The 12,489-nt window shown below is 51.8% G+C and overlaps 1 protein-coding gene across 8 annotated transcripts in view; it reads left to right on the plus strand.

The window, feature by feature from the left end:
- FBN3 (fibrillin 3) overlaps positions 1 to 12,489 on the plus strand; it is a 153,870-nt gene that overhangs the window by 22,602 nt on the left and 118,779 nt on the right. For 7 of the 8 annotated variants that reach the window (XM_083421307.1, XM_083421314.1, XM_083421313.1 and 4 more), the window contains 3 exons: positions 1,972 to 2,070; positions 6,122 to 6,217; positions 8,118 to 8,213. In XM_083421307.1, the coding sequence (XP_083277433.1) occupies positions 1,972 to 2,070; positions 6,122 to 6,217; positions 8,118 to 8,213 (291 nt within the window). Of the gene's footprint in view, positions 1 to 120; positions 128 to 1,971; positions 2,071 to 6,121; positions 6,218 to 8,117; positions 8,214 to 12,489 lie in introns of those variants that run through there. The other variant, XM_083421310.1, reaches the window with a different exon arrangement.

Genomic DNA, 12,489 nt, shown 5'->3' on the forward strand with positions numbered 1-12,489 from the left:
GTCTAACCTGTTGGAACCAGTGCATTGTCTGTTAGTATGAGCCAGCGTTATGTCTCCCCTGTGGGAACCAGTATGTTGTCCATATGAGCCAGGGTTATGTCTCCCTGGCAGGAACAGTGCATTGTCCATGAGTATGAGCCAGGGTTATGTCTCCCCGGCGGGAACCAGTGCATTAATTAATTAACCAGTGCAGAAGCAATTTCCGGCATCTGGGCATGTGCAGAAGAAATTTCCGGAGCCGTGGAAGAGAGTCCCCGCCTGCGCCGCGCTGCGCCGGTTTAGCGCAGTGCGTGGGGACTTGCCAAGCAGGCGGCTCGGTTCGGGGGCGGCTTGTGGGCCAGTTAAATGGCCTCTGTGGGCTGCTTCCGGCCCATGGGCCACAGGCTGGGGACCGCTGCTCTATAGCTGGGGATCTGAGCTGGTTTACTGTTTCTTTCTTATAATTTAATGGCTTATATACCTCTGCTTTTAAAAACGTTCCATATTAAGTTGGTTTTGTGCAAGCAGCGTTAACTCTGGGGCATGAAATGTTCTTAAAATTGCCGTTTCCACGGCTTCGCTTTATTGGGGTGAGACATTTCGGTTTGATGTTCTACCTACAAGTGTGAGCTGTCCTTGGGATCAAAACAAGAACTCAAACAAATGGAAAGCTCCAACTTGCTTGTCCCCACCCCCCATGAAGATCCTCAAATTACACAACCAGAAAAGTTGGTTTTGCAAGAGATCTTTTGTTTCAGCTGCTTGAAAGCTCCTTCCAGGGCTAAATTACAAAGATGTTTTACAATTGGTTTGCAAGCCTGGTATAGCTCCCACTTAACACAGCGTTATGGCCTTTTAACCGGTTGCGGTTCCACCCAGTGAGTTCTGGGAATTGTAGTTTCCTAAGAGTGCTGGGGGGACGCGGGTGGAGCTGTGGGTTAGACCACAGAGCCTAGGGCTTGCCGATCAGAAGGTCATCGGTTCGAATCCCCGTGACGGGGTGAGCTCCCATTGTTCGGTCCCTGCTCCTGCCAACCTAGCAGTTCGAAAGCACATCAAAGTGCAAGTAGATAAATAGGCACCGCTTTCGCGGGAAGGTAAACGGCGTTTCCGTGCGCTGCTCTGGTTCGCCAGAAGCGGCTTAGTCCTGCTGGCCACATGACCAGGAAGCTGTACGCGAGCTCCCTCGGCCAATAAAGCGAGATGAGCGCCGCAACCCCAGAGTCGGCCACGGCTGGACCTAACAGTCAGGGGTCCCTTTATCTTTATATATAGGGTGCCTACATTCTGCATGGACTGGTTGCACGGCAACATGTGCAAATGGCTTGAGATACCTATTAGCTCCATAAATTACCATGTAGCATATATTCAACAGCAGCAATTTGTTGCTGGCAAAGGACAGCTGGACACAGAAAGGGCCCCATTACCTTCAGTGGCTGAAAGGTAAAGGGACCCCTGACCATTAGGTCCAGTCATGACCGACTCTGGGGTTGCAGCGCTCATCTCGCTTTATTGGCCGACAGAGCCGGCGTACAGCTTCCGGGTCATGTGGCCAGCAGGACTAAGCCGCTTCTGGCGAACCAGAGCAGCGCACGGAAACAGCGTTTACCTTCCCGCAGAGTGGTACCTATTTATCTACTTGCTCTTTGACGTGCTTTCAAACTGCTAGGTTGGCAGGAGCAGGGCCCGAGCAACGGGAGCTCACCCCGTCACGGGGATTCGAACCGCCGACTTTCTGATTGGCAAGCCCTAGGCTCTGTGGTTTAACCCACAGCACCACCCGCGTCCCTTGCCTTCAGTGGCTCAGGGCCTCATCAAACCTAAATCCGGCCCTGGTGACCTTGTGAGCTCTCAGGCGAGCCCACCTGACAGGGTTGTTGTGAGGACGGAATGGAGAGGAAGAGAGCCTCAACGGAGGAACGTTAGGGTAGGGATGAAAGGGCAGGGTCTTTAAACTCCTTTTCTCTTTCTCTCCCCCCTTTTCCCCAACAGCCATTTGCCGGAACTCCTGCGGAGATGGGTTCTGCTCCCGACCCAATATGTGCACCTGTTCCAATGGGCAGTTGTCTCCAAACTGCGGCTCTGGAGGAGGTGAGGGGACAGGGGGACTTTGTGTGAGATGCGCATGTGCGCGAGGTGGGCACAGTGGCGTAGCGTGGGGGGTGCAGGGGGGCCAGCCGCACCGGGCGCAACATCTGGGGGGGGCGCTCGCACTCGCAGCTCTCTGCCCCTACCTGGCTCACTCACTCTCTCTCACTGCAGTGCTGGCTGTGCGAATCCGATCCGAGCCGCCGGGTCGCCGCCCACTGTGGAGGGGGGGGTGCCAGGCGTGCGGTGCGGTGCGGAGAGAGAGCGAGGGACTATCTGGGGGAGGGACAGTGCAGCGGGGGGGGGCGCAAATTACTTGCCTTGCCCCGGGTGCTGACAACCCACGCTACGCCACTGGGTGGGCGCTTGGGGGCACAAAACCCCCAGCCTTTGCACTGCTGGTATGCAACCTGCTGGACAAGAATAAGAGCCGTTGTCTGTTGCTCCACCCACTTTCGCCCCAGGCCCCGCCCACGGCCCCTAGAAGCCACGCCCCTATCTGGACCGGGATAGCCTAACTACTGTCGTCTATGCTCTGGTAACCTCAATGTTAGATTACCGCAATGCGTTCTACGTAGGGCTGCCTCTGAAGACGGTTCGGAAACTTCAGCCGGTGCCGAATCCAGCGGCTGGGTTGCTCACCGTAGCAAGATGGTTTGAGCATATTGCACCGATCCTGGTCCGAATGCACTGGCTACCAATAATAACAATAATAATAATAATAATAATAATTTATTACAGTGGTATCTTGGGTTACATACGCTTCAAGTTACATACGCTTCAGGTTACAGACTCCGCTAACCCAGAAATAGTACCTCGGGTTAAGAACTTTGCTTCAGGATGTGAACAGAAATCGTGCTCTGGCGGCGCGGCAGCAGCGGGAGGCCCCATTAGCTAAAGTGGTGTTTCAGGTTAAGAACGGACTTCCAGAACGAATTAAGTACTTAACCCGAGGTACCAATGTATTTATACCCCACCAATCTGGCTGGGTTTCCCCAGCCACTCTGGGTGACTTCCAACAAAATATTAAAATACAATAGTCTGTTAAACATTAAAAGCTTCCCTAAACAGGGCTGCCTTCAGATGTGTTCTAAAAGTATGGTAATTGTTTTTCTCTTTGACATCTGGTGGGAGGGTGTTCCACAGGGCGGGCGCCACTACCGAGAAGGCCCTCTGCCTGGTTCCCTGTAACTTGGCTTTTTGCAGGAAGGGAACCGCCAGAAGGCCCTCGGAGCTGGACCTCAGTGTCCGGGTAGAACGATGGGGGTGGAGACGCTCCTTCAGATATACTGAACTGAGGCTGTTCCGTTTCCGGGCCCAAGTGTTGGTTCTGACCTATAAAGCCTTAAACGGCTCAGGACCACAAAACCCTCTCTCTTTTTTGGTGCAATATGCTTTTTACAGTGGCTCCCCCCCCCACCTTAATATGTTGTTGTTGTTTAGTCGTGTCCGACTCTTCGTGACCCCCTAGACCAGAGCATGCCAGGCACTCCTGTCTTCCACTGCCTCACGCAGTTTGGTCAAACTCGTGTTAGCAGCTTTGAGAACACTGTCCCACCATCTCGTCCTCTGTCGTCCCCTTCTCCTTCTGCCCTCCATCTTTCCCAGCATCAGGGTCTTTTCCAGGGAGTCTTCTCTTCTCCTGAGGTGGCCAAAGTCTTGGAGCCTCAGCTTCAGGATCTGTCCTTCCAGTGAGCACTCAGGGCTGATTTCCTTCAAAATGGAGAGGTTGGATCTTCTTGCAGTCCATGGGACTCTCAAGAGTCTCCTCCAGCACCAGAATTCAAAAGCATCCATTCTTCGGCGATCAGCCTTCTTTAAGGTCCAGCTCTCACTTCCATACATCACCACCTTAATATACATGAAGCCCCTTCTGCTCTCAATTTCACTGTGATGGAGACCCCAGATGTTAGCAATCTCCTCAGCTATGTAAGGAATTCAGGCTTGAGGAGGGGCGTTGGGAAAGGGGCTGCATTGCCTGCATTCCAGTGGTCCCCGGGGGGTCGCTGGGGGAGGGAGGCGGGGGGGGGACTTAACATTTCACAAGGTATTTGGGGTGGGGGCTGCGTCCACAACAGGGTGTGAGGCCAGATGGAGAGAGCAGAACGGATGCCGGTTTCCTATGGCTGACCTTTGGAGAGGTTCAAAGCTTTTTGGAAAGCAGTAGGGGACACAAAAGGATGCGGGTGGCGCTGTGGGTTAAACCACAGAGCCTAGGACTTGCTGATAAGAAGGTCGGTGGTTCGAATCCCCGCAACGGGGTGAGCTCCCATTGCTCAGTCCCTGCTCCTGCCAACCTAGCAGTTTGAAAGCACTTCAGAGTGCAAGTAGATCAATAGGTACCACTCCAGCGGGAAGGTAAACGGTGTTTCCGTGCGCTGCTCTGGTTCGCTAGAAGTGGCTTAGTCCTGCTGGCCACATGAGCTGTACGCCGGCTCCCTCGGCCAATAAAGCGAGATGAGCGCCGCAACCCCAGAGTCGGCCACGACTGGACCTAATGGTCAGGGGTCCCTTTACCTTTATTAGGGGACACAAAGGTCTTCTCTGCTGTGTTGTATCAGTGGGAAAATTATTGTCAGGTGTGGAAACAGCTGGGGAAGTTTTTCTCCGTCCCCCCAATAATGTTTATTAAGTTTCATATCAAAACATAACTTTAACATAACCAAAAAAGAAAAAAACAATAATGAGAAAAAAGGAAAAAAGAAAGAAAAGGAAAACCAAAGAAGTAAAATATTTCCAGCCCCACATAATACCACCACATACATAAACCTGAAAAGTATGTGTATGTGTGTCTCTGTGTCTGTGTGTGTATAACACACAATGACTTTTGTGTGTGTAACACACAAAATGACTCCCAGGTGCATAGCCTGGGAGTCATTTTGGATTCACCGCTGTCCATGGAGGCGCAGGTCAATTCTTTGTCCAGGGCGGTTGTCTACCAGCTCCATCTGGTATGTAGGCTGAGACCCTTCCTGCCCGCGGACTGTCTGGCCAGAGTGGTGCATGCTCTGGTTATCTTCGGCTTGGACTACTGCAATGCGCTCTATGTGGGGCTACTTTTGAAGTTGACCCAGAAACTACAACTAATCCAGAATGCGGCAGCTAGACTGGGGACTGGGAGTGGCTGCCGAGACCACATAACACCTGTCCTGAAAGACCTACATTGGCTCCCAGTACGTTTCTGAGCACAATTCAAAGTGTTGGTGCTGACCTTTAAACCCCTAAACGGCCCAGTATACCTGAAGGAGCGCCTCCACCCCCATCGTCCAGCCCGGACACTGAGATCCACCTCCGATGGCCTTCTGGCGGTTCCCTCATTGCGAGAAGTGAGGTTACAGGGAACCAGGCAGAGGCCTTCTTGGTAGTGGCACCCGCCCTGTAGAACACCTTCCCTTCAGATGTAAAGGAAATAAGTATCCTATCTTTAAAAGACATCTTAAGGTTGCCCTGTTTAGGGAAGTTTTTAATATTTAATGCTGTATTGTTTTTCACGCTTGATTGGAAGCCGCCCAGAGTGGCTGGGGAAACTCAGCCAGATGGGCGGGGTATAAATAATAAATTATTATTATTATTATTATTATTATTATTATTGGCTTCACCATTAAACTCTCCGCCATTGCATCTCTCCATTCTCCTTCTAAAGGGACGCGGGTGGCGCTGTGGGTTAAAGCCTCAGCGCCTAGGGCTTGCCGATCGAAAGGTCGGCGGTTCGAATCCCCGCGGCGGGGTGAGCTCCCGCTGTTCGGTCCCAGCGCCTGCCAACCTAGCAGTTCGAAAGCACTCTCGGGTGCAAGTAGATAAATAGGGACCGCTTACTAGCGGGAAGGTAAACGGCGTTTCCGTGTACGGCTCTGGCTCACCAGAGCAGCAATGTCACGCTGGCCATGTGACCCGGAAGTGTCTTCGGACAGCGCTGGCCCCCGGCCTATAGAGCGCACAACCCTAGAGTCTGTCAAGACTGGCCCGTACGGGCAGGGGTACCTTTACCTTTACCTTTATTCTCTTTCTGCTCCTCGGCCGCCTCCATAAACCTGTCTCCTTCTTCCTCCCCCAGTTCAGTCCTGCAATGTGAGATGTATGAACGGCGGGAGCTGCAACGAAGAAGCTTGTCTGTGCCAGAAGGGATACACTGGGACCTACTGCGGCCAGCGTGAGTACCGGGGCGTGCATGCAGTTAACTTGGAAAAAGGCAAAAGAGCAAGCCCTGAGCTGAGATTCAGAAGGCAATTGGGCTGGATCCGGCCCCCAGGCCTTAGTTTGCCTACCCATGCTCTTGGGCTTACTGATCAAAAGGTCAGCGGTTCGAATCCCCGCCACGGGGTGAGCTCCCGTTGCTCAGTCCCAGCTCCTGCAAACCTAGCAGTTCAAAAGCACACCAGCACAAGTAGATAAATAAGTACCACTCCGGCGGGAAGGTAAACGGCGTTTCCGTGTGCTGCTCTGGTTCTCCAGAAGCGGCTTAGTCCTGCTGGCCACATGACCCGGAAGCTGTACGCCGGCTCCCTTGGCCAATAAAGCGAGATGAGCGCCGCAACCCCAGAGTCGGCCACGACTGGACCTAATGGTTAGGGGCTCCTTTACCCCATTACCTTTTTAAACTGCTAAAGATGAAGTAAAATGGAAACCAGATAGGCAGGACTTGGGGAAGCCCACTTAACAATGTTTAGAAAAATAAGGATGCAAGAATTTGTTTGTCTTTTCTGTTTGTGTTTTTTATTTGTGTTATAAAAAAAATTGGGAGGGGGAAAGGTGGGCATTTTTCTCCTCATCACATCACAGCGCTGGATTGAGCGGAACGGTTTAAATCCCTTTTCCTGCTGTAGCGCCACTCTGGGAAAGGAAAGCCAGGCCGTCTCTGCTCTTCAGACGATTGATATTACCGTATTTTTCGCTCTATAAGGCGCACCAGACCACAAGGCGTACCTAGTTTTTGGAGGAGGAAAACAAGAAAAAAATATTCTGAATCTGAATTTTGCGATGTGAGCTCCCCAACCCACCAGCGGGCCCCCCAAAATAGCATATATTGTGGGGAGAGCAAGCAAAACGCATATATCCCTGAGAATATTATGCAGCCCATTAGAGGAAATTGTGAAAACGTGTCCCTGCTAGCAGAACTGTTTGTGTACAACAGTTGAATTTGGTGAATTTTCGCGATGATCTTTCATTTCTTATTTTTGAAAATTGCAGTAGATTGGGGAAATGAGAGAAATGAACAGAAAGTGAAACTGCTTATAGAGGAATGTATTGAGAGGGAAAGCCACAGAGATGTTGAACGGCTGTCCATTTTGGACGGGGCTAGGAGGTCACCCCAGGCTGTGCGTTGCGTAATCTGGTGGTGTCAGAAGTGGTGTAGGGGAACGAAAGCAGTGGATCTGACCCCTGTACCTGCCCCCAACAGAGCAAACCAAGAGGCGTCCATTGTGGTGGCAGAGAGCACCGTATTTTTCGCTCTATAAGACGCACCAGACCACAAGACGCACCTAGTTTTTGGAGGAGGAAAACAAGAAAATTATTCTGGATCTCAGAAACCAGAACAGCAAGAGGGATCGCTGCGCAGTGAAAGCAGCAATCCCTCTTGCTGTTCTGGCTTCTGGGATAGCTGCGCAGCCTGCATTCGCTCCATAAGACGCACACACATTTCCCCTTACTTTTTAGGAGGGGAAAAGTGAGTCTTATAGAGCAAAAAATACGGTACCTATTGCTGACAACTTGCTTGGCGTTGGGGTCAGACATGGCCTCTACACGCTGCACCATGTCTCCTTTAAGCCCTCCTAAGACCCTGCCTCTCAGGCAAGGCTCTCCGCGTCTCATGCAGGATTTTACCCTATTTGGATGACTTCCCGCCCCTCCGAAACAGCCTCCCATCGCTTTTGGCTCTTCGAATGTCCCGAGCGGCAGAAAGGAGGAGCGGAGACGTTGGCTGGGCTCCCGATTCCCCACCGTACGACGGCATTTCCTGGAGAGATCTACTTGATTCCTAGCCAATTCAAACTCTGTCTCTCTCTCTCTCTCTCTCTCTCTCTCTCTCTCTCTCTCTGCTCCCCACACAGCTGTCTGCGAAAGCGGCTGCCAGAACGGAGGTCGATGCATTGGGCCTAATCGCTGCGCTTGCGTGTACGGATTCACGGGGCCCCAGTGCGAGAGAGGTAGGTTGTGGCTGGTTATGCATCCTGCATGTCGTCCGTGAAGACGGAGGCCCTTCACATTTATGTGGGACCAGTGGCGTAGCATGGAGGGTGCGGGGGGGCCGGCCACACCGGGCGCAACATCGGGGGAGGGGCGCACTCGCACTCGCAGCTCTCTGCCCCTACCTGGCTCACTCACTCTATCTCACTGCAGTGCTGGCTGTGTGAATCCGATCCGAGCCGCCGGGTCGCCGCCCACTGTGGAGGGGAGGGTGCCAGGCGTGCGGTGCGGTGCGGAGAGAGAGCGAGGGACTATCTGGGGGAGGGACAGTGCAGCGGGGGGGCGCAAATGACTTGCCTTGCCCCAGGTTAGGGGGCACAAATTACTTGCCTTGCCCCGGGTGCTGACAACCCATGCTACGCCACTGTGTGGGACTGTACCCAACATCCTCTGTCCGCCAAGGCTCTTGCGCTAGCAGACAGGTGAGTTTTAATACAGTGGTACCTATGGGACGCGGGTGGCACTGTGGGTTAAACCACAGAGCCTAGGACTTGCCGATCAGAAGGTTGGCGGTTCGAATCCCCGCGACGACGGGGTGAGCTCCCGTTGCTCAGTCCCTGCTCCTGCCAACCTAAGCAGTTCGAAAGCACCTCAAAGTACAAGTAGATAAATAGGTACCACTCCGGCAGGAAGGTAAACGGCGTTTCCGTGCGCTGCTCTGGTTTGCCAGAAGCGACTTAGTCCTGCTGGCCACATGACCCGAAAGCTGTACGCCGGCTCCCTCGGCCTATAAAGCGAGATGAGCGCCACAACCCCAGAGTCGGCCACGACTGGACCTAATGGTCAGCGGTCCCTTTACCTTTACCTCGGGTTAAGTACTTAATTTGTTCCGGAGGTCCGTTCTTAACCTGAAACTGTTCTTAACCTGAAGCACCACTTTAGCTAATGGGGCCTCCTGCTGTTGCCACGCTGCCGGATTACGATTTCTGTTCTCATCCTAAAGCAAAGTTCTTAACCTGAAGCACTATTTCTGGGTTAGCGGAGTCTGTAACCTGAAACGTATGTAACCTGAAGCCTCTGTAACCCGAGGTACCGCTGTATTCTGCAACCAAGGAATCCAATGCTAGAATGAATGAATGAATTTCTTATTTCGGTCACAGACCAGTTCCAGCCCACATACAATATCAAGGAAGTCATAAAACGCGATAGGGATACATTTGAATTTGCAATTAGGTATAACAGGGACAAGGGACGCGGGTGGCGCTGTGGGTTAAACCACAGAGCCTAGGACTTGCCGATCAGAAGGTCGGCGGTTCGAATCCCCACAACAGGGTGAGCTCCCGTTGCTCGGTCCCTGCTCCTGCCAACCTAGCAGTTCGAAAGCACATCAAAGTGCAAGTAGATCAATAGGCAACACTCTGGCGGGAAGGTAAACGGCGTTTCCGTGCGCTGCTCTGGTTCGCCAGAAGCAGCTTAGTCATGCTGGCCACATGACCCGGAAGCTGTACGCCGACTCCCTCGGCCAGTAAAGCGGGATGAGCACCGCAACCCCAGAGTCAGTCACGACTGGACCTAATGGTCTGGGGTCCCTTTACCTTTATGTCAAGACGGAGGCCCTTTGCACTTATGTGGGACTGTACCCAACGCCCTCTGTCCGCCAAGGCTCTTGCACTAGCAGACAGGTGAGTTTCAATATTGTGCAACCAAGGAATCCAGCGCTAGAGTAATTCACTAGATTTCACCTGTGCCACGAAGTTCCCAGCAACTTCCTCGCACGTTCTTTTCTGTGCAAACATGCCCTCCAGCGCAAACCATTTTGCCAGGGGAGCAAGGGTGGCGTTAAGTGGCTACGACGTAGCTCTACACTGGCTACAGCCCAAACGTCTTCCGAAGCCATCACTCAAAGTCAGAACCTGGACAGCACTGAACATCGTCTCTGGGACAGAATCAAGAATATACTCTTTCAGGTTCCCAAAATAGCATCAACGCTGCGTTTGGCTGCAGCCGTCGGGATTGAAGCCAGCTAAATTCTTCCCCGAATCACACTGAAATTTAACAGGCGCGACTCATTTCGGCAATTAATTTCCGCGGGGTCTACTCCCGCGTAGTCCAATTCTGGGCACCACAGTTTAAGAAGGATGTAGGCAACCTGGAGGGTGACCAGGATGATCAAGGATCTAGAAGCCACGCCTGATGAGGAACAGTCGAGGGAGTTGGGTATATTTAGCCTGGAAAAGGTGGAGATGTGATAGCCATCTTCAAATATCTCAAGGGCTGTCCCATGGAAGAAGGAACAGGCTTGCTTTCTCCTGCTTCAGAGGGTAGGACTCGAACCCATGGCTTCAAGCTACAAGGAAGGAGGTTCCAACCAAATATCTGGAACAGGTTTCTGACAGTAAGATCTGTTTGACACGGGAGATGACTGTGGACTCTCCTTCCTTGGAGGTTTTTAAGCAGAGGTTGGACGGCCATCTGTCATGGATGCTTTAGCTGAGATTCCTGCATGGAGCGGGTTGGACTAGATGACCTTTGGGTCCCTTCCAATTGTACAATTCCATGCTTATGTGGCTGTAACTTAGCTCTGCGCTGGCTATGCTACCCTAAGTTCTTCTGAAGCCATCACTTGTCAGAACCCGGATAGCACTGAACATTGTATCTGGGACGGAATCAAGCATACAGTTCCAAAAATAGCATAAACACTGCCTTGGCTAAGATCGTCGGGGCTGAATCCAGCTAAATCCTTCTCTGAATTGTCCCGCTGAAATTAACAGGCACGACTAATGTAGTCCATCGATTTCAGCAGGTCTACTCACCAATGACAAACCTAGACAGCATCTTAAAAAGCAGAGACATCACCTTGCCAACAAAGGTCCGTATAGTTAAAGTTATGGTTTTCCCAGTAGTGATGTATGGAAGTGAGAGCTGGACCATAAAGAAGGCTGATCGCTAAAGAATTGATGCTTTTGAATTCTGGTGCTGGAGGAGACTCTTGAGAGTCCCATGGACTGCAAGAAGATCAAACCTCTCCATTCTTAAAGGAAATCAGCCCTGAGTGCTCACTGGAAGGACAGATCCTGAATCTGAGGCTCCAAGACTTTGGCTACCTGATGAAAAGAGAAGACTCCCTGGAAAAGCCCCTGATGCTGGGAAAGATGGAGGGCACAAGGAGAAGGGGACGATGGAGGACAAGATGGTGGGACAGTGTTCTCGAAGCTACCAGCATGAGTTTGACCAAACTGCGGGAGGCAGTGGAAGACAGGAGTGCCTGGCGTGCTCTGGTCCAGGGGGTCACGAAGAGGCGGACATGACTAAACGACTAAACAACAACAACAAGTGTCTGACTCTTTGTGACCCCCTGGACTGGAGCATGCCAGGCCCTCCTGTCTTCCACTGCCTCCCGCAGTTTGGTCAAACTCATGCTGGTAACTTCGAGAACACTGTCCCAGTGAGTGGTTAAGGCTCTACAACCTGAAAAGAGAGACGATTCACGTGCTTTTGCAAAGCTTTAATAAAAACCTATTTAAAAAAAATAAGAGGAGAAAATATTTATTATTTTATTTATTGAATTTAGATACCGCCCTATATCCAGGGGTCTCATGGTGATTCACAGAATAAAATCAAAACCACAAAATACATAATAAAAAATAAAAACAGCAACCCAGTAGCACCCCTCCTTAAAAAACCCCACATTTTAAAAGGGCATAGGATGTATATCAGATGAACCAAAGGCCTGGTTAAGAAAGAACGTTTTCGCCTGGCGCCTAAAGGTGTATAATGACGGTGCCAGGTGAACTTCCCTGGGGAGACCATTCCACAGACGGGGAGCTACTGCAGAGAAGGCCCCGTTCTCGTGTCGCCACCCTCTGGACCTCTCGAGGAGGGGGCACACGAAGGAGGGCCTCAGAAGATGACCACAGGGTCCGGGTAGGTTTATTTATTCAAATAAGATCTGATGCGTAGCAACATGTTGAAAGAAGGCAGCCTGGGATGTATTCAAGTCGTGACGTTTAAACCGGATCGAGAGGCTCATAGATTTGATCCCGGAGTGGATCCTAAGCGCATGGCAATCGTCGTTGCTCTGCACCTGTTCCCTGCCTCGGGCCAACTTTGGAGGGATCTTGTACATAGCTGTCAACTGTCCCTTATTTGGTGGGAAAGTCCCTTATCCCAGCGCCGTGTCCCGCTGCTGTCCCTTATTGATGATGTCCCTTAAATTTCCCGGGTTTCAAAGGAAGCAGCTCCTCTCCCTCCCTCCCTGCCGGCCAGGGAGGAGAGAGGCTCCAACTGTGTTGCTTG

This window comes from Podarcis tiliguerta (assembly GCF_965153285.1).
Source record: "Podarcis tiliguerta genome assembly, chromosome: 18".
NCBI lineage: Eukaryota > Metazoa > Chordata > Lepidosauria > Squamata > Lacertidae > Podarcis > Podarcis tiliguerta.